The following is a 21,967-nucleotide window of genomic DNA, read 5'->3' as shown; positions in this document are numbered from 1 at the left end:
AGAGAATCAGTGGCACATCTCGGGGGAAGTTGAAGTTGATCTCCCCATTCATTTCTTGTCTTTGTCTGCAGAAACTTTTTATTGGGGGCGTGCCGGAAAATCACAGTAGGCCAAGTTTAGGCTACAATGTAAAAGCTATCATAGCGCATGGTTGTGGAATGATATGAAAAATATGAAGCACAAAAAAGCTGTCGCCAATGGCAGCGGTCATTAATTTTTTTCAGCAGTCATTATCAAGAAATATTGGACCTCCGAATATTGGGATGGTCCATTAGTTTCAATGGATCTCTCTGCAGCATTCTGAGGAACCGTACAATAATCATATTCATTGTTTAAGATAACACAAATTCTTCTTATCAGTGGTACAGTAGCCATATTGTTTACTTTATTTGTTTAGATGTTGTTTACTGGCGAACTGTACTGTGTCAGTACCTGGCTCGAAATGCATGACTTCAGATCCTGGTGCTCCAGGCTGAGTTCTGTTCTGCACCAGTTTAGTTTTCACACCTGACGTAGAACTAGCATTAGCACATGTGAATAAACAGTTTCTGTTTACTTTCATTTCTGTCTGTTTCCAGAGGAATGGTTTGCCTGGGAACAGAATCTCTACTTAAAGTCCTTCTGTTGGTACAGTGTGAGTAATTAGGAAATGCTACCTGACCTCGCTTCTCATGGAAGTCTGGCCCAGCACATTTGGTCTTGTTGGAGTTTTGAAAGCTCAAATCCAATCATTTCGTTTCACTGCCACTTTCCAGAGTTTGTTTGTACCAAGTAGCGATTAGGTTTCCCTGCGTGTTAAACTTTCAAAGATTGCAGCAGTTCAAAAGTAAACCGGCCCTTGCAACTCCTGTGGTGAAAAAATCCCAGTGTTGTGCTACCGTTATCCTGGCACAGAGGGGATCTCCTTTGAGTAGGAATTTTGCTACCATTCCTATGGCTTGCGTGCGGAATGTACTGAACAGGAGTCGAAGGGTTTGAGTTTCACTTCACCTAGAGTGGAGTGGTTGTTGTTACACACTCTGATCCAGCAATTTTATCATTCCAACTTTTCTAACTACGGGCAACCTGTAAGGCTTTTCTCAGTGAAACGGGAAGTTCTTTTGACTTCACAAAACTTTGACAATGGCAGCTTGTTTCAGAAAAATGTATGTTTAGTGAAAAGCTCTTAGCTGTTGAACTTGCTGCAGCAGTCTCTCAGTTCCAAGTGTTAAATTCTGTACGTTTCAACGAACCAGATGTGCACTTTCTCTCGGTCACAAAAACAGGGTTAGCTGGAGCCAGCTAGACTTGAGTTATGTATTAAAGGAGGCTGCAGCTACAGTGCAGAAATGTGAGCACACTACAGACCTCTAATCTGCAATTAAATAAACTGGCAAAAAACCCCCCCCCCCAAAAAAACGGTATATTATATGAACAGCTGAGTTCGCCTGCCAGCAGGTTTTTGGCCTACAAGTGCAAATATCTCAACTTTGGCCATCTGGAAAGCCTCTACATTGTATCACTAATAACGCCGCTTGGACGCCAAATAAAAAGATTCTTCTGAGATGTAAATGGATGTTGTAAATAGATGTAAATTATACATCTTTATAATTCTGTGAATTATACAGCCTGGTTTAGAAAGAGCTGTTTTACATCAGTAGCTACACTTTGCGTTATGAACCAAATAACCACGGCAAAGCTCGGCTTTAATTGTACCCTCTTTGAAATGACTCAAGGATAAATATACAATATATTTATTGTCTGACGGCCCCATTGCCTTGTCACTCTTTTCCTAGTTGCCTAATAATTGGCAGTGCTAATAGCTGCTAATACTTTCCATGTACAGGAAAAGGGGTGTGCGGACAGTATAGTGTTTCTTTCCTGTATTGCACTGAGGAGAGCACTTGGCCTATGCTGGTGCTCACATGAAGGAGTTGGTTTTTCCAGTCGTTTTATGGTTGAACAGTTTTAAGTGAGCTCCTTCCCTGTGGGCCAGAGACACAGGTGCTGGCTGTGTCAATTGTTTATAGAAGCGAGGAGAGACGAACGTGTTAGCCGGTTCGAGACGGAGAGTGTGGGTCCAGGCGACCAGATCACCTAAATTGGATCCAGAGTATGAGCATCTAGCAGAAAGGGGCAAAGCTTGTTTTTTCTTTTTTTTTTTTTTTTTATGGCTTCATCTGCAGGTGCGACAGGGCGAGGTTCCTTGGTGACCCTGAAGCCTGGCACAGGCATGCATACCAAAGAGACACACACACACACACACACACACACACGAAAGCACACACGAACGTAGAGAAAGTGTGTGAGAACATTTTTGGAGTAAAAGAGTGTGGTTGCAGCTCTTTTCATTTCTTTCTGAAAAACTGAAATAGCGAATGGGATTTATTTTTATTGAATCTAAACAGTTTGTTTTGATACCGATGCCAGTGCCACAGCACATTGCTTTTGATGACTTCAAACAAGAGAAACACTCACTAATTTAGTTTATTTGTCCTCCAGTGCAGAGTTATATGTATCGTCCTGCTGATATTCAGATGATTAGCAGGTCAGTTTAGATTACAGTATATTTGAATGGAAATGAGTGAATTGGAATGAATAAATACACAAATTTCTGATTTTCATAAATGGCATGGCCTCAGGTTTGGGTAATTATAGTTTCTGTCAGTTTCTTTAAGAGTCATGTTGTTACAGGCAAGCAAACATTTTGGTTGGACTACAAGGGAAAGGCGTTAAAGTTTTGTAAATTTAACGTAGAATGACTTGTGTTTAACGGTACATGTGAGAGATGAATAATGCCATTGGTCTCGTGGTTAAGAGGATTTATTGCTGTATATTTTAATATTTTATGACCCAAATTCCCCTGTCTGTAATATTTTCAGTTCTTTGGTACTTTGTTGAGTAATGACCTTACCATGTATGTTTTTCCTCAAGAGCTTCTGTTTCTGTGCATTCTGGACCGTTAGTAGAACCTGGTAACACTGCAGGATAGCTCCCTCAGCGCGGCTGAAACTCAATCTGTAGGGTGTCTCTCTTTTTCTCTGCCTCTCCCTCTCTCTCTCCCTCTCCCTCTCCCTCTCCCCCTCTCTCTCTCTCTCTCTCTCTTTCTACACATATGCACTTTCTCTCTCTCATTCACTGTCCTGAGTTCATTAACAGACTCCAGGTGTCACACATAAATGGTATTCAGTAGTTGAATGGAACAGCTTTGGAATATTACACACGCAACACCGTCACACTCTCCTTTAGGGCTTTGCCGCAGGTTGGTATTAGTCATTTATTCATTTACTTTGAATGAATAAAAACTGTGAGACACGTCACCCAGTACGCATGTCTTTTATTGGGATTACAGCATATCAGATGTTTTATATCTGTGATTTTGGTCACCCTTTTGGTCACCCACAGCTTCCTTCTCAAAAATAGCAAAATCTCACGGCAGACCTTTCTCCGTTAAAGACTGTCATGCCACAATGATTAAACCAGTGAACACCACAGAGCATTTGCGAGATGTAATCACAAAAATCCAACATAATTTTATAGATTTTAATGACATTAGTTTGTGATGCTGTGGCATAGCTTTATTCGGTTTTCCGTTTCACAATAGTTTCATTTTTTTTTTCCAAATGATTTTATACCTGTGTGTGTTGATTGAACATCACTACATTATATTACATTTCAAGGAGTAATACCCTCAGTGTCAGGAGTCATGTGCTTGATGTCTCTTTTAGGCTGTCGTAGAAGACACGTTTTCTGCTGCTTTTCTGCTCAATTTGTGCAGAAAATGTGAAACTCAGTCTCACAGATCTCTTTTGGAGCATGCATATCATATGCAGTCCTTCGGCACCGATTCACACCAGCGTATCTAAGTTCGCTGCAGATTTGCAGACAATCCGTGGTGTACCAGTGTTTCCCTATGGGTTTTTCACGTTCCACTGCGGATGTCCGAGGGCTCCATTGTCAGTTAGAATTGCATTTCAAAGATCAGAGCCTGTTCAGCAGGCATTCTGTTGGCTGCCTTCACCAGGCCTTTCCTTGGCTTTTGTGTATGGCTGTCAGATACCGTGCCGCTCAGGAGTCAATGGCATGTTGACTGTGTTTGGTGCACACCAACACAAGGTTAACTGCTTATGTGTGTTTTATGCAGGATATGTTCAGAGCCTGATCCGACGTGTGGTCAACAATGTCAACATCGTAGTGAACAACCTCATTCTGAAGTATGTGGAGGATGATATTGTGCTGTCAGTCAACATCACTTCGGCAGAATGCTACACAGTGGACGACCTGTGGGACAGGGCCTTCATGGATATCGCTGGTGAGTTATAGTGTTTTATAGGCCTGACCTTAAAAAAAAAAATGCTACTTTGCATTACTTGTAATGCTCTCCAACCTCAAAAGTGTTTTTAATCGGTATTAAGAGTATGTTGACATCATGAATTGGACTGGCCTGTATTTAGAGTTGTCAGAGGTGTTGACTACGTTTACGGTGACTTGTCGGAACAGCCGGTAAACCTTTAAACTGCTTAAAGTACCAGTGGTTCCAAATGCTTTAAGTAAGTGAACTTACTGAAGTTTGTTCCACAAGTGCCTTTTGTGTTGCTTTTCAGGTGATTCATTAGTTGGATAGTCACTCCTGTAACAGAATATTTGCTACCGCTTAATCTCCTCCTCCCACACTCACAGTTACCTAACAGTTTTTATTTAATACTCCATAGGGCAAGAGTACAAAGTGTTTTTTTTTTAATCTGCTATTTTTGTCCTTTTATGCACATGTTCAAAGAAAACACAGACATAATACAGTACAATCACTTATCCCTCTGGTTTTTCTCTTCCTCCTTTCGCCATTTATCCCTCAATTCCACCTTCTCCTCATCTTCATCCCTCCTGTTTTACTCATTTTCTGTCTCTCTTTCTCTCTCTCTTTTTCTCTCTCTTTCTCTCTCCCTCTCTGTCTCTCTCTCTCTCCCACCTACTCCTCCACCTGTTCTCCGTCTCTTAACCCTCCAGCTCCTGATCTGGTCTTGAGAAAAGTCATTAATTTTTCGGACTGCACCGTATGCCTGGACAAGAGAAACGCCAGCGGAAAGATTGAGTTCTATCAGGACCCTTTACTCTACAAGTGCTCTTTCAGGACGCGGATGCACTTCACCTACGACAACCTCAACTCCAAGATTCCTGCTGTCATCAAAGTGAGACGTTCACTGCTGGCATACATGTTCACACGCAGCATAATCTCTGTGATACCATTCACGTAATGAAACAAAGATCCTTTCTACCTGTGTTTAAGGGTGTTCTCACCCCTTGCTTGCTTTTGTTCAATTTTTGAGGTTTGAATCAGAGTTTGTCAGTTAACCACAACATACCAATTGCCTTTTCAATGGAACCCACATAATTTTTTTTAACATTTTTGAACTGATGTAGTGTATCTCAGCAGCTGCAAACCACACAGGGCGTAACATTGAGGAGACTCAAGTCTACCTCCCTCAAAATGGTCACAGGTGCATTTTTAGTGTGCACACAGAAATACAAAACGCTTTATTTGCAAGTCGGATGATTCAGATTTTGGAATTACATTAACTCTGGTCTGAACTGTTCCACAGGTGACAGAATGCCTTAAAAGGTGACCTTCAGCTCAATGTTTTTCTCTAGTTAGTTTGGAACTTTTATACATATATATTGCACATCTATTGTTGAAGTATGTGGTTGTTTAACATATTTGGGGCACACATTTACAAGCCTTGTCTCTGGTCTGCCAGTTTTGAAATAATATAGCTAGAGGGCTGGATTTTCTTTCTCTGACATGTAGCATGAATCAAATCATTTCACCTTATGAAGTCATAACAACAGATGCTTATTAAAGACATAAAACATATCACAATCAGACCCAACGTGATTAATTTAGCTATATTAACCAACGAGCCATCGGAAACATGTTGTAACGTTTCATATTCTGGTATATCCTGCTTGATACATGCTAGGACAGGCTGAGAAGAATTAAAAAAAAGAAAAAAGTGAGAGTTTTATTAAAGTGTTAGAATCTGCTGTCCTCAGCTGTCTTTTTGTAAATTTGAGCTGACACTTGCCTCATTCTTTTTGACAGATCCAGACCATGGTGGAGTCTCTGAAGCTATCCATCACAGATCAGCAGCTACCCATGTTTATTCGGGTGATGGAACTGGCTGTGGCGCTGTACTACGGAGAGATTGGCGGCCACAAGGAAGGCGAAAGTGAGGACACCAGTGAACATGCCAGAGAGGCTGTGGTCAGCATCCCTTGTAAGTGTCACACAGGGAATATAATCAGCGGACCTCATTAGCACAGGGGCACAGTGAATAGGCTTTTAAAAAGGGTTTTACCACAGGCTGGTTTGGAAGAACTAAAAGAACAAAAGTTGGTCATGTTCTGGGAGTGGTCAGCTGGACAGGGTGCGCTGCATGCCAGGCCAGTCAGTGATTCCTAGTTCAGATGAGACGCCTGTACAGTTGTAGGCAAATCCAAAGAAATAAGGTGGGTCTCCACATGCATGACATTCCCGTGGGTTGGTTTTTAACCCCCGCTGGTTAAAAGAGGTGGCAGCTGACTTCACATATATCGTAGGACACGTGCAAGTCCTCAACCTTCTGCATAAAAAAAACGTAATTTTTTTTCTTAAAAATTCTCTTTTACTTTTAAGCGACTGACTACTACACCATGCTCAAAAATGTTTATTTAATGTCACCGGGTACCGTGTCTGAAACCAGCAAACCTGAAAAGTCAACTTTGGCTCCAGTTGTTGTATGTTTGTGATTGTTTTCAAAGGGCAAGTAGTTGTGTTTGTACTGATGAGGGAAGGTTCTCGGGTCATCGCGGCCTTTTTGTCTGTAACGCTGCCGTCAGCTCGGTCTGTTGTTTGTGTGGTTCTCCACATGAGGGGCTGTAGGAGGGTGCTCTCTTCAACGGGACATTGAATATCACTTTGAGCGTGTGGCGTAGCTGTGGTTTTTTTAGACCCCCAAAAGGAAAAGTGACAGGCGCTTTAATTCAACACAGACTTTCTGTAGGAGGGCCATGTCCTTGCCATATGCCAGCCTGGGTACTTGGAAAATGCCAGTCAGGGACGTCATTGACATTTCGAGAGCGCTGGGAGCCTGAGTTCGGGAGCTTGCAAAACAGCTGGTCCATAGCTGTAAAGTCTCACTTCTTGGGACTTTTCATAAAGGGAAAGTGGCGTAACACTTTAGGTGCAGCAGAGCAAGATGCTCTTTGGGGGATAATTAGGGACTGTGGAGCGAAGACTTGTCAACGTTCCCTATTAGTGCAGCGTTTGGAGGGCGGATTTCTTTTTTTTTTTTTCTCTCAAGTCCACAAACCCACTGATCTGAGCAGTACAACCAATTACTTAAATTGTGACAAATCTTCAGCTTAAATTGCAGTATTAAATGGCCTTACCTGAAAAAGACACCTCAATTTAAAGGATTTGTTTTAGAGGAGACGGTCTCAAGAGGCTAAGGATGGAGAGACAAAACGTACATATGGCACATAAAAGAACAAATTACATGCTATACCTCCCCACGTATCTCTAACATGGATTCTGGTTTAATTTCCTGAGTCTAAGTCCTCTTTGCTGTAGGCTTTGCTATTGTGCAGCCATTCAGCACTGAAAACTGGACGTGGAGCCCACTTCTGCTAGGTAGTACAAGGCAGTAATTTATAAGGGGAGTAAGTGTATGTGTGTGTGAGCGTGTGTGTGGCCAGAGGCATTAATGCGAGTTGGCAGGAATCACTGTGCCCTGCTTGATCTAAATATAAAAGTCTGTATCATGCCACTGGTAGTAGAACCCTGTGTGTGACGTAGTATCCCTGCACAAAAATATACAGTGGAGAGTTTTAAATTGCACTACTAATTTGAATTTTTAGCCATCTGAATACAGGAATGGAGGCACTGGGATGTAAAGCTTAACGTAGTTGGTAACGGTGCAACCATAGCAATACTCCTGACCAGAAAACTTACAATACATATGTCCCAGCGGTCAACCGACATGTTTGTTTCACGGGTGATACTGATACCAATTTTAGGTAATCGGGGAGACTGATAGCTGGTATTTTTAGCTGATATTCATTTGCAGTAATCATGAAAATTTTTTGCCTCATAATTTACAGTGACACAAACTCCGAGACAAAGCTTACTTTAAATGAACATATGTTTCATGAAATTACAAAGAAAAACATAGAACATTTGAACATTATGTTAAAAAGATAAATGTAAATAGCTGCCAGAAAGTACAGAAATTTGAACAATTTAAATGGCTAATTTGAACAAAATGAATAGCAGAGACAGCGGAATTGGAGAAAGTGGTGAACCAGACCAGAGAAAAAAATTTTCAAATGTAGAGTGGAATTCTGCTTTGATGGCAATGCGGCAGCAAATAAGTCAAGAGTATGTAGGCTAGATATTAGAGTTAATTTGATTTGGTAAACAGAGTGAGGTAATTAAGTTAATGGAATGTCCACAGTGGAGAGTTTGTGCCAGAAACAGCGGTGAGAGCATGGAATGGTTTGTGGAACGTGTCGGGTGTAAGAGAGAGTGAATGAAATTATGTTACTGAATGAGTTTTTTTTAACTTTAACATGCTCTTTTCACCAACTACCAAGTAGGTTCATCAATTTTAGCATGCTTTTGTCTGTTCAGTGATGAAGGAAAATGGATATCAGTCGAAGCGTGTCACTCAAAATGGCAATTCTGATAATCAGAAAAATTTAGAAAAGCAGAACCGATTATCGGCTGGAATAATAATCATTCAGCCCCTAACTGATATATCTAATAATTACCCTGCACTTATAGACACAGTTGCATGGAATGATAATCAGTCAATCCCTAACTGATATATCTAATAATTACTCTGCACTTATAGACACAGTTGCATGCAAAAGTTTGGGGCACATTGGTGAAAGTGTCCATTCTAAATGTAGAATCTTACAACACCACATTAGCGGGCCTCACCAGGGCATCCTCTGTTGTGCACATAATAAACAAACAACTTATTATAGCTTTTATTTATGTGCAGGAGGTTTCGTTTCTTATTATTACTGCTTGCCAGAGATTGTGGTTAATTTGTTAAAAGGTTATTTTTTCCCGCTAAACAGTTACTCAGCTGTCCCAGTTTATAAATAGGAAAATACAAAGAGAGAAATACAGTAAACCAAACTTTCTTCCCCAGATTCATTACTAGGCATCCACTTCATAGGGTGAACATTAGGTAATAGGCGCTCTTTAGAGTTTCTTAATAGATGCAATTTTTATGCATTTTAACCATTGGGACATTCTATAAAGAACATTTATGAGTAAGTAGGATCCAACTAACTAGAACAGAATTTTGAGTTTTGGATGTACCTCTAGAATTGCCCTCAAATTGGTCAGATCTGCAAAGCACAAGCCACAGATCACTGGAAAGGACCTAGCTGACGCTGGAATAGTTGCTGACGGCTCCACAGTGAGTCCTTTATACAACAATGATCTGCATGACTAAGTCATCAAAAGGAAACCTTTTCCATTGAACTCATCGTAAAAGTCATCGTTTAAAGTATGTGAGAGAAACTGATAAGCCTTTTTTTCTTTTTTTAAACAAAGTACTTTTTACCAATGAGAAATAAAAATGAACTCTACAGGGATTATTTTTTAGAAAAGAGATTTAGGATTGAATACGTTCTGTCACCCATTGGCAGAGGTGATATTGTGCGGATTGAAGGAGAAACTAAGTTATTAAAAGAGACTAAAAGTTATAACGTTATGTTTCAGAATCAGTCAAGAACTCAACTACAAGACAAAGATCCAAATCATACTTCAAAATCATCCTTTCAGTTCTAACAGGAAGGAAGGGTGAGGGTTTCTGCAGGGAGCTCTCAATCAGGCACCTCAGCAGAGACTGAAATAAAGCTCCAAAAGCAATAACTGAAACTCTTGTTGCTGTCAGCAGGAAGTGTTTGTAAGCGTGACAGGGGAAGTTTTATTCAGGGCCAGCTGACTGACAGGTGGCTAAAACTTCACTCAGTTCATGTATACTTTTTTGAAATTATAGTGAAGATATATCAGTTGACATTTACTGAGATTCATCTAATGTTTAGATATTCAGTTTGAATGTTCACGTTCGCATAGCAGGAACACTCATTATACTTAGTATAATTTACACTTAGTATATTTACAATTTTAATTACACTTGGTAAAATTTTATCTGGATGACAGTGGCTTTTGGTCTGCAGAAATTTTGGGTTTGTGTCCATTAGGCAACCAGCGACCACCTGTTCATTTTAATGGTGTGACTTGGTGCAGAAAACATTTTTAGTGCCCGTGTAGATTTGTTCTTCCAAATCTGTGCTGATAGGGGTAGAGACAGGGAGATGTGTTTAAATGTTAATAGACAAGATTTGATAACTCTGTGTTTATGAACATTTTTTGCAGAACTAATGATTATTTTTGTGCATATTCCATTGTGTGACTGTATGGCACATATGCTTGTCAGGTATTACAGTATCCGCTAGGACAAAATCAGCTTTTTATTCCCTCAGTATGACATGCGCTGACATCAGTGGAAAGCTCTAAAAAAAAAAAAAAAAAAAAAGAAAAAGAAAAAGAAAAAAAAATCAGTGGTTTAAAATGGAGATGAGTAACGTCCCTTAATAGAGTGGTCTGTCCCACCAGGAGAAGAACAGGTTTGCAAAGTACGCAATAAATTAAACGTCACAGAGAGAGAGAGAGAGAGAGAGAGCGCGAGAGAGCTCTTAAAAACGAAATTGTTTTTTCATCCATTGAGGCCGAGAGGATGGGTAGTTTGATTTAGCAGAAGCCTGCTGCTGTCTTATTAAAACTGCTGTTGTGCATAAAGCAGGTCTGTGCAATGTGAATTAAACTGGCCTGTCTGGTGTGAGTAAGAGGCACAGTGTGAGTGAGTGTTTGCGTCTGGAATGACACTGATGTGAGGGGATGGCTTTGAAAAGGACGAGCCACAGTCTAGTTTATGATATTTGTCTAGACAGCGGTGTCACCGTCTTGACTTATGCCGGTGGTTGACCTGACTATCCTCACGTCTGTTGCGGCTCTCGGAATAAGAATGCACTCATTTTTTCCCCACCTTCTCTCTTGTGTTTCTTTCGTCTTAAAGTCTTATGCTTGATTCATTAGCACGCTTACATTTAGCTAAGAACGTTGAGAATATGTAACAGGTCCGGGGTATTACCAGGACCTTATGAATAAACAACCTTGAAAATGTTGGCCTGATTGTCCTCAGGGTGTCTAACAGAGCTGAGCCGTTGCTACTAATATCAGAGCTGAAAAGAATCCCATTTGAGATTTAAACAGAAGAGTAACATATGTCCAACACATGTTTGTATTTGTTCCGTTCCTTTCACAGTGCGTGTTTTATTATGCTTTCATTCTTTGAATCTTTTACCTGAGAGGAAGCATGAGGCAGAGGGATGAGATGTCCTGAGAACAGATTACAGCTCTGAGAGACCTGTGTGCCTGTGTGTGTGTGTGTGTGTGTGTGTGTGTGTGTGTGTGTATGAGTGTAAGAAGCTCTCTTTTTGTCGATGCCTGCTAGGTTGTGGTCTTGCCTCACCTACCTGTGTCCACATCACTGAAAATCATAAAGTGTATAAATATGAACATATAAATTGAAACCATTAAATGTTTTGTTGCTTAGGAGCAAGGATTCCAATCTTCTGAAAGTGCACAATTCGATTTTGAGATGGAAACTTGTCGGATTAGCTACACGCACACACACACACGCACACACACACGCACACACACACACACACACACACTAGAGTCTCTATGTTTTACCACTAATATGGAGGCAGGGACATCTGCTGGCTCAAGTGGACACTGCCTGTTCTGTCAATACAAGGTAGAGGTGAGGCAACACAATGAAAACAGCAGAGGGGGAGAAAAAAAACTGTACGGAGGGTTTGCATGCCTTTTCTCTGATACACAGCTTGCAGCGACTCACTTCAGCCCTCACTCTCCATATTCATGTCGGTTGTTATTCTTTTAATGCCATAAGTTAAGGAATGCCGGGACTGTGCTAGAAACGAAATGGCAATTTCACACCTGGATGGTCAAAGTTAGGACAAATCCTACACGTTGTCGTGTAGTTCACTTTCTGGGAATTCCACGGCTGTGTCACCGTCGGGATTAGCACTTCAAAGAACTGGCCATTCGTTTTTGATCAGTCAGTTACTTTGAATTATGATTTGTTTTCATCGCCGCTCAAAACTGAAAACCGTTGCTCGTCAGGCAGCGTTGGACACGAGCAGGTTGAAATATGCCGAGCTGACACCTCAGAGCCTCGGAGAAGAGAAACAGAGACAGAACATAAAGAAATCCCCCTTTTCCGTAATGCAAAATTTCCAGCTGCCAGATTGGCAGATTGAGAGATTTAATTAAACATGTCACAAATTTTCGCCGATTAAATCGGCTGGAATTCCTCGTGCCTGACCTCACAGGCCGGATTGCTTTTCCCGGGGAGATGAGCGGAATGGGATTACAACATTCCAGCATCCTGACATCAACCTTCCCTCTTCCCTTATGAGCTCGGAAACAGAGCTGATGGGTTGGGTGCAGAGGTCGCGAGCTGTGAGCCTCCGGGAACCTCTCGCACTGACTCAGCCAACTGCCGCTAAGCCGCTGCAGCCCATTACACATTTCCCTCTCAGGACTGACTGTACAGCGATGATGCTTCCCTATGAAGACAATAGACTTTCTGTCATATCTTCTCCGACAGGCTCGTCTATGGAATGCTCATAGACACCTAGGGTGGTGTTTTTTGGCATGTGAATGAACTCTTCATTCATGTACAACATTACTAACTCAGTCCAAATTAAATATTTGTCAGCTCCGACGTTGGCATTCGTTATTTCGAAATCTTCTTTTTTTTTTTTTTTTTAGTTGTCAGTAATTTCTGCCTCACTGAAAACTGTTTAAAAGGTTTTTAATATGTCTTGATGTGTTGATCCGAAATGTTCTGGTAAGCGCTCACTACAAACACGGTGTTCTTTCTGAGAATGGTCCTTAAGGGCCTTTTGACACATCAGCAGATTACCACACTGCAGAATCCTGCTGGGAATGGCAGGCCATTTAAATCAGCGTGTTCCTCCTATCATGTTTATTATTCAGTTACTGAGAAAATCATTAGAGGGAAAAAAAAAATCCTGTGGTTTTGAAAGTACTACTTGAAATTACATTTATATGTGTATGATGAATGAGATTTTTTTTGGTCAGAAAAACAGCTGAAACTGAGTTGAAAACTAGCATGGGATTTATGACTGTTTGAAAACAAGCCAGCATCTAAAGTTCCATAAGTCATTATAGAACGTGTTATTTTGTGTGTAAAGCTATTTCATGTCTTGGCACAATATAAAGCGCCTGAAATTATAAGTGAGTTGACCCCCTATGACAGATGAATTTATTGAATATAAATGCATAGGAGCTCGGTTGTAAGCTGTGAATTCGTATGTGTGTGTGCAGGTGCAGAGGGAGATGGAGACAACCAGGCCGGGGTTGGACAGTACCCGAGCCCCGATCAGCACATGCAGCCTGGAGCCGAGGATGATGACCAAGGCTGGGTGTCCTGGGCCTGGTCCTTTATCCCTGCTATCGTGAGCACAGGAGAGGAAGGTGAAAATGCCTTCTATATGGAGACAGAGGAGGGCGGCGGCCCAGGTGGTACTGTGCAGCACACCCCCAAAGACCCCATAGTGTCAATTGGCTTCTACTGCACCAAGGCCTCAGTCACATTCAAGGTGATGTATCTCAGCGAAATCTGTGTCTTTCTAACCCTCTCTCTCTCTCTCTCTAAGTCTAACTCTCTCTCACTATATACAGATACATACATACGTGCATACGTACATACATACACATGGGGAGATCAAAGTTAGCCCATTTCATTTGTGTGATTAAAATAAAACATGTAATGCCCTTGGTATTTTTGCACTGTTAACTGTTTGTGTTGGCAAACATCCCCCGTAAGGCTCGGAATCTTAGTATTATTGTACAAATGCAGTTCTAGATTATTTCCGTGGCAATAAAGTGTTCTTTTCAACTCTTAGAAAGTCCTCCACCTGCCTGCAGGTGTGTTTTCTCAGAACTGTGTAGCTGCCTAGTGATCCTTCACTTTGTGTTGAAACAACACACACACACACACACACACACACACACACACACACACACAAGACAACCATTTCCTTATATATCATCACAAGTGAATGGTATGCTTCTAATGTTTTGTCTTCCATTATTACTTGTAGTTTTAGGTGGACAAAAAGAAAACATACCAATCTCACTTAACCTGGATGCATGTGTTTGCCTAATGTCTAGGGAGCGTAGTTTTAACACTAACTGGTGGTTCAGGGCACGTTAATGTTTTAGACATCATACGTGCTATGGTGACTGCTCAGTAATAGATATGCAATCCTGCCCCCTCAACCTGAATTGCTAGAATTCATCTGTGTTTCCCCCTGTTGCTCTGAAACCTCTGATTGAATTTCAGCATTAGCATCGGGACAAGGCAGGACTCATGCCAAGAGGAGCTTGGCATTTTTCTAATAACACAGAAATTGGTTTTGTAGTGTTTGGGTTCCTTTAATCAATTAATTGCTTCTCCTTAGGCGTAATTGCACACAGCTGAGGGAGCTTTGCTTCATAGTGCGCACGTTAGTCTGAAGTATTTGACTTTTTTTTTTTTTTTTGAGCAAGTTTTGCTTTGAACCCATCCACTGCATAAACCTGCTTTAAATATTGTAGTCAAATGAGAGAAAGAGAAACCACAGAACCTGCCACATACCTTCTTAGATCAGAAAATTGATTAAATCTGGAGTTATTGGCATATCTCCCTAATGGCAAATACAGACTTAAGTAATTGCCATAGAGAAGGCTTAATGTGGCAGAGTTTCACTTTCTACTGTCACTACAAGATAATGGATATCCGGTGTTGCTCAGGGACTTGGTGCACCTTACTTGACTTGACATTCATCACCTTTTAAACAGACAATCTATTCAATTTGAGAACTTGACATATCAAAACATTAAGAGCAAAGTTTTTGGAATACCTCAGCATTAGAGGTAAAGTTTCCAGGGTTTGGATAGTCATGAAAACCCTGGAAAAGTTGTGGAATTCTGAAATTGTGTGTTCCAGGCCTGGAAATGTCATTGAAAGTAGCAAATATATGAAAAGTTTTGGAAATCTTTCTCACAGTTCTGCCACTTGTTCATCCAGTCAATTTAAAATGAGACGTTTATGATTAGAGAAAGGCCGGGGAAAAAAAACCCTTCCTTGTATGTGTCTTGTGAAGTTGTTGCTATGAGATCATAAACCCTTTTTTTTCGCAGTTAGCCTTTTTTTAAGTTAATGTTTACACTGTCCGTCAATTTGCCAACTAATAGCTCATCCTCTCTGTTAGAATTGCTAGACAAGTGTGATTTCAGCAATGGCTGGCTTGTGATTGACAAATAGATAACAGGTTCCAAAGAAGGGAAATCCAGGGCATGCACAATGTGACAAGAAATTTGGCATCTCTAACAAGGAAGCATCCTTATGATGCTTTGCTAAAGAGAAGAAAAGGTCATTTTAAAGGTAAGCTCAGTTACAGTGTAACGGAAGAACTATAGGATTTTTGTGGTCTATTTTTCATACGTGCGATGTGGTAAACGGTCACGGATTTTGCTGGAGAAGTTTCACAGAAGTTCCCATATTTTGTTCATCAAAACGTGCGTGAACGCGGAATTTCGGTCTCAGGGCTTTATTATTATTATTTTTTTTTTTTTTTTTTCATGGCTCTGAATGCCTGGAAGACTGGTGGGGAGAGAAGTAGTAGCAGTAGCTGGGGGTTGTTGTTACAGATCGGGCTCGTGTAACTGGCCTTTAGTGTTGTTTTAGGCCTGCATGCAACCAGAGGCCTGCCAAAGAAACACAGTTGGCCACATTGACTCTGGAGAACACATCAGCAGTGTGCTGTTTCTGACAGGCAAGACCTCAAAGGGCTTTGTCCCTGCCACATTGAAACCGTTGGTCAAGAGTAAGGGCGCGCTCTACCTCTGAATGCTATGGCTTCTGGGAAAGTTTGCAGAGTTCCCTGTGCGTGATTAAATTGGAGAACTGAGAGAAAAAGAGAAGGAGGTTGTTTCATCATAAGAATAATATGAGCCAGATGCTGCTTTTGCACCTGCTTCCTGGAGTTAGGCTAGTTATGGTCGTGGGATGGAGCCCAGACGTCCACAGATGGGCTGCTGTCACACCTCTGCCCTTCTCTGGCACACGCAACCCCCCCCACCATTACCTCCCCCCTGATTTGATGAATGAAAGAAGATCCCAATCATTCATTCATTTAAAGCATCTTGGGAACCTTTTGAGAGTAACTTGTTTGTTGTCCTGAGAAACCCAATACAAGTAAACTAAAACTGCTTTTTTGGGCTGATATTTTCAGGATCTCTTTAGATTGTTTCTGTTTCCTACGTGTTTCGTCTGTAATAGCATCGGTTATTATAGACATAACAGCATTTGTTTAGCTAAATAACAGCAGTTGTTTAGCTAAAGAAATAAAGTATGTGCCCCATGCGGTCCCAGATAATAACTAGATGCTTTCTTCGGTTTTGTTGTATGGACAAGTAAAGCCACTGCAGAGGATTAGGATCACTATTTAAATCATTCAACTATTAAAAATATGCTTTATTGTATTTAACACTTAAATACTATGCAGTACCGCTCATCTTAACACATCATCTAATCTCCGCTCATCTTTGTGTGTGTGTGTTTGTGTGTGTGTGTGTGTGTCGGTTGTTAGTTGACGGAGAGCAGCTCAGAGAGTAGCTACTACAGTCCACAGAAGGTCAAATCAAGAGAAGTGCTCTGTGTTGAACTGGAAGGAATCACTGTCGAGGTAAGAATGTCCAAACAAAAGCTTATCTTATCTCACTGCATCCTCTTACCAAGTACCTGCTTTTCTTTATCAGGCCTGAGTTTAGTTACACCTAGTCTGGTCATTCAGCAACTCAGCAGACCTACTGCGCTGGGGGAAGAATGTGTATTTTCACTTTCCCCCAACCGAAATGGAGGTGCTGATTTTGCAGAACTTTAATGGAATTGACATTAACATCGGCCTTTTTGTTTGAACTCTTCATAGTTCTTTGGTTTTTCTTTGGAATATTTTCTTTTAGCCAAGTATGTCCTTGTAAACTTACTTCAAGCGCTTAGGCCGCTTTCTTCACTGTAAGAATGTGACGGAGTTCCTGGCCTGCGATTGTTTTTTTTTTTTTCTTTTTACTTGCTTGCTCTCTCTCCCTTCCTCTTTATTGAGGGCGTGCAAATATTTTTATACTTTGTTCTCTGTGGTGCTGATTACCTGTTCAGAGGACACTTACCAAGTACTACATCAGATGAGAGATCTCCTCAAGGATTTAAGACTCCAGTTGTCTTTAATTTATTTGTCCACTAGAGCCTTTATATTAAAACATGCTTTAAAAAAGGGGGTCAAGGGATGTGTGGTAGAGGAATAATGGGTGGTGGAACAAGTGAATTGTGGGCAGGTAATTATTGTGTGGTGAAAAGGAAATGTTTTATTGGCTTCCTTTGCACCCTGTTCAGTGTGGTCAAGCAAAGCCACAAGTAATGGGGGAAAGGGCAGGAACCATACCTAGTGGTTGTGTCTCGAACCTCAGAGAAGGCTGCATGTTTTCACTAACTTCACCAGTCTTTTGTATTGGAGTTTCCACAGATGGCTCCACCATAGAGATGTTCCACTGTTGCTGTTTCTCTCTCTCCCTCTCTCTCTTTCTCTCTCTCTCCCCCCTCCCCCCCCCCCTCTCTCCCTCTCTCTCTTTTTCTCTGTCTCTGTAGGCATTGATGATGGGTGAACCATTCTTCGACTGTCAGATTGGTTTTGTTGGATGCCGTGCTCTGTGCTTAAAAGGAATCATGGGTGTGAGGGACTTTGAGGAGAACATGAATAGACGGGAAGAGGTAAATTGCCATTTGCCAATGGAGCATTCTCACCTTAATCTTATCAATCTTCCTACCATTTTTTCTGGCCTTAAAACAAACCTTTATACTGTAGTGAAAATGTTCTTGACCGTGCCGTTACCTGTTGGTTGGTGAATCACGGCTGGGGGGTGGGGGCATTAAATTCAGCCCAAAACTATAATGACGTCACCTAAGTCAGACTTTTAAAACATTGACTGAGTCTGTTCCTGATACTGTCCTTTACAGGATGCTGTATTCTTCAGCTGTGGTGAGAGTCTTAGTACCAAAGGCATGACGTACCTGACCAACTCCTTGTTTGACTACCGAAGCCCAGAGAACAACGGTGTCCGTGCCGAGTTCATACTGGACGGCAGTCTTCATAAAGTGCGTCTACGTGCTTTTCACAGCATCATCCCCCACTGTCAATATGTCTTCTCATCCCTATTTCCGCTGCTGCTTGTTGCTGTGGTCTTGCTGATTCACTGTTTCACTACTACTTATCTCTTAGTGTTTTATATGGACAGGTCTAGCAGGCCTTCCCAAGAATGTTTTCATGGGGTTAAAAGTGCCTATCAAATACTATATTCAGTTTTTGACAAAAGACATTCGCTTAAACATTTTTTTTTTTAAATTAAGAGAGTGTGTGTTTGCACCATCATGTTGATCTGAGAAAAGTCATGAAAGATTGGAGTTGCTGACATTTAAAATAGTGTTTGTTTGTTCAGCAATTTTTTTTTTTTTTAATTAATTTGGATCAAAGATCTGTAGGATACCAGTCTAGGACAATGGACATGACTAAGAAAAATATTTTAAACTATGTGTCATATTTAGAAACACTTTTTGAAAACAGAAATTTGTATTGACTCCAAAACCAGGATGGTGTTGAGTGATGGAATTCAGCTCTACCAAAATTCAGTTGTTTGGAAGTCATCGCAGGGACACCCCATCAATCTAACGTGTGTGTGGTCACTTTCAGGGAAGGAAGAGATTTAGTGATTAATGTGTTCGCTCAAGTCCCTCCCTCACCTTATCAGGAACCCGCCTTAGGCCACCTGTTCACACAGCGATCCTCCAACTAATTTTCAGACAGAGAGCTTGATCTATCCATCCATCCATCTATCCATCCTTCCATCCATTCATCCCTCCTCCTCAGAGAGCACAACTCTAATTTGTTCATGGTGGTTGCGCTTGCTCAACACACGTTCAGACTTGAAAGTATATAACACAGAAAATAATGGAGGACAAGATGAGCATTTTGAGCATTTGTGGTGCATTGCAGTAAGTGCATATGTGGAAGCCATGTCGTTTATTAATACACGTATTAGGTTCATGTTTTTTATCATTTCATTGAGCATATTAGCTAATTTAAGATCCAGCGTCTGTACTTTGTAATAGAAAACATTAACCCTGTCCTCCCTGGTTAATTTACACTGCCAAATGATCCAAGAGCCTGCCAAACCCCATTTGTGATCCACTTATGTGTATTACTCATTAACCCCATCCCCTGATAAAGCACAATTGAGGGTTTCTCTCAGTTTGCATGCTGCTGTTTGATGTGCAATTGAAGTGGCATTACCTGCCTGAGGAGGCCAGGGTGCAGATAACCTTTCATTTCACTCCAAAGCATCTTTGGCCCCTTGAGTGTCCTTGCACTCTGTGCGTGCGTGTGTGTGTGTGTGTGTGTAGCTTTCAACCTGTGTGTCCCTGTTCTTTGTTGACACTCAATTTCTGCCTTTTGTTTGGTAGGAGACCTACTCAGAGACTGCTGGCATGCAGCGCTTTGGTGCTTTTTACATGGATTACCTTTACACAATGGAGAACAGCAGTGGCAAAGGTATTGTGTCCTCACCACACTCAGGTTTATTTGCACATTCTCTTTCTTCTCTTTTTCTCTGTCTGTCTTTTTCTCCTTCTCCTACTTCTCAAATAAGCTGACTGTCTCAAGGAGACAAAGAAGCTCCTTTGGTTTGAGAGTCAGGCACCTGAGCCTTGACCTCCCTGTCCTCTCATTCACCCCAAATTTACCTGTAGGCAAACTGTCAGGGGTGTTTAGACGGCTCTGACACCTTTCTGCGTCGCTCTCTTTCTTCAGCGTGTCGATATACTCTTTCTTTTTTCCCCCACCCCCGTTCTTTCATTCCTCTTTGCCTCAACTTCAAAACACTTGAGAAGGTGAGCACGCTCACTCCGTAATTAGGTGTCACTCTTACCTGGACAGCAGAGATAGAGAAAGAAAGAGAGAGAGAGAGAGAGAGAGAGAGAGAGAGAGAGAGAGAGAGTGGCTGCTGTGTTTTTTGGTTCTTCAGCTCAGACTTGGTAGGTTTGTTCAGACTGGAAGGTTGGAACATGTAAATTTGAACAAGACCAGGCTCAATTGTCAGAGCTCAGTTAGGCCTTAAAAATGTTATCTTTCAGTGTAAACAATAATTTCAGATAGTACTTGTCAGTGTCTGAGAATGTTTTATTTTTTAATTTTTATATGACAGCCATCTTCAAATCCTGACCCTTCCTGTTATTTTAAAAAACCTGGTGAAATTAAAGTTTTTTTTCCCCTCTATTGCAGTACCTTTTATAATACCTATCTTACAGGCTCACTTTTACCGCAGTAAACCTGTCATGTGTTTAAAATTGACAAAGTTGAAAAAGTGTTCATAGGTGTTGTATTTTTACTTATTCTGGTGTGAAATTTCACAGTATATCTTAAAAAGAAAAGAAAAGAAGTTATTTGCTCAGACATACATGTGTACACATTGTTTCAAGGGCTGCACAAGTGAACATCACGTTGATACCTAAATCTCTGTTTCTTAAATGTGTATTTCTAAACAAACAAACAAAAAATGATGCCTCTGTTGGAGTAAATTTGAAATAAAATTCACATTTAAGCCTTGAACATTGAAATCAATATATTAAACCACTGCTTTCTTTGGCCTGTTTAATACCACAGATCACTGCACTAAAAAGTGACTGAGAATATACACATACTCTGTGAATATTGCCAAAGTGGGGACATATCTTGTCAGTAAAAGGCTGATTCCAGTACAGTGTGCTTTCTTACTTTACGATCTGAGACATTTTGAGCTTTGCAAGGTTGCACCGTAATAAACTAAGATGACAGTTTTGTGTGGGTTTCCTTTGCTCTGCATGAATCAGCTTCACTTTTTGCACAAAAGAAACAGCTTTTCATTTTGGGAGTCCTGTAAATGAGTGTTAAAAAAAATTAGCAAATGACATGGAGTAACCTACCATAACACCATAGATATGTTATGCTACCTGTAGCATCTATATCCTGATTGAATGTCTCTCTCCTTTTCGTTTCCCTGCTCTTGTTGATACCGTGCAAACACCTTCCACTGTTGTCAAAATCAGATAATTACCTGAATTTAAAGTCAACGCGAATACTGTGAGCCACAGCTGTCAAACTAATTCCAGACGTGAAGGATGAGTGTCATTGACTGGTTCTTCCAGAGGTGTTAAAATGTCCAACCAAAATGCCTGGAGAGAATGTCAGCCTTTTCAGTCATGATTCTTGTTTGATGACCTTGACAAACGACTTTACGTTGCCACAGTGCAAATGCGAACAACGCGAACCAACTCGTCCACGTCTCTGACATCACATTAGAACAATGTGAACTAGAAACCGAGCATGAAAACAAAGATAGCTCTAATTTTCAAAATCCCGACTAATTTCAATCCCTCAACCACTTTGTTGGTCTTAAGTGCTGCCATGTGTTTGATATTAGCCTCAGTCTGTCCCAGTGAGAATGGAAAAAAGGAAGTGACATTGACCAGTGCCCTTTTTTAATCTTTAAAAATCAAATTGAAATATGAAACCCTCACTCTCTCTCGAAAAAAAAATCCTTTGAATCAGAAGCTTGAAAGAAGAAGAAAAAAAGAAGTTTTGTCTTTTATTTTGAAGTCAGTGACATGACCAAAATGAGGCATTTGGTTTAGGGTTTGTCCCTTTGCGCTTAAACCATCCCTCTACCTGGTTTCAGTGTCGCAGCGTT

General features: G+C 41.0%; 1 protein-coding gene across 1 annotated transcript in view; it reads left to right on the top strand.

The window, feature by feature from the left end:
* vps13b (vacuolar protein sorting 13 homolog B) overlaps positions 1–21,967 on the top strand; it is a 256,450-nt gene that overhangs the window by 26,587 nt on the left and 207,896 nt on the right. The window contains exons 4-11 of the mRNA XM_030781914.1: positions 4,124–4,291; positions 4,984–5,165; positions 6,077–6,251; positions 13,493–13,749; positions 16,786–16,881; positions 17,838–17,960; positions 18,207–18,344; positions 19,707–19,794. Of these exons, the coding sequence (XP_030637774.1) occupies positions 4,124–4,291; positions 4,984–5,165; positions 6,077–6,251; positions 13,493–13,749; positions 16,786–16,881; positions 17,838–17,960; positions 18,207–18,344; positions 19,707–19,794 (1,227 nt within the window). The remainder of the gene's footprint in view (positions 1–4,123; positions 4,292–4,983; positions 5,166–6,076; positions 6,252–13,492; positions 13,750–16,785; positions 16,882–17,837; positions 17,961–18,206; positions 18,345–19,706; positions 19,795–21,967) is intronic.

The sequence above is a fragment of the Chanos chanos genome, chromosome 8, assembly GCF_902362185.1.
Source record: "Chanos chanos chromosome 8, fChaCha1.1, whole genome shotgun sequence".
Taxonomy (NCBI): domain Eukaryota; kingdom Metazoa; phylum Chordata; class Actinopteri; order Gonorynchiformes; family Chanidae; genus Chanos; species Chanos chanos.
Note: the sequence above shows the minus strand (reverse complement) of the source record. Positions and strands in the feature narration are given on the sequence as shown.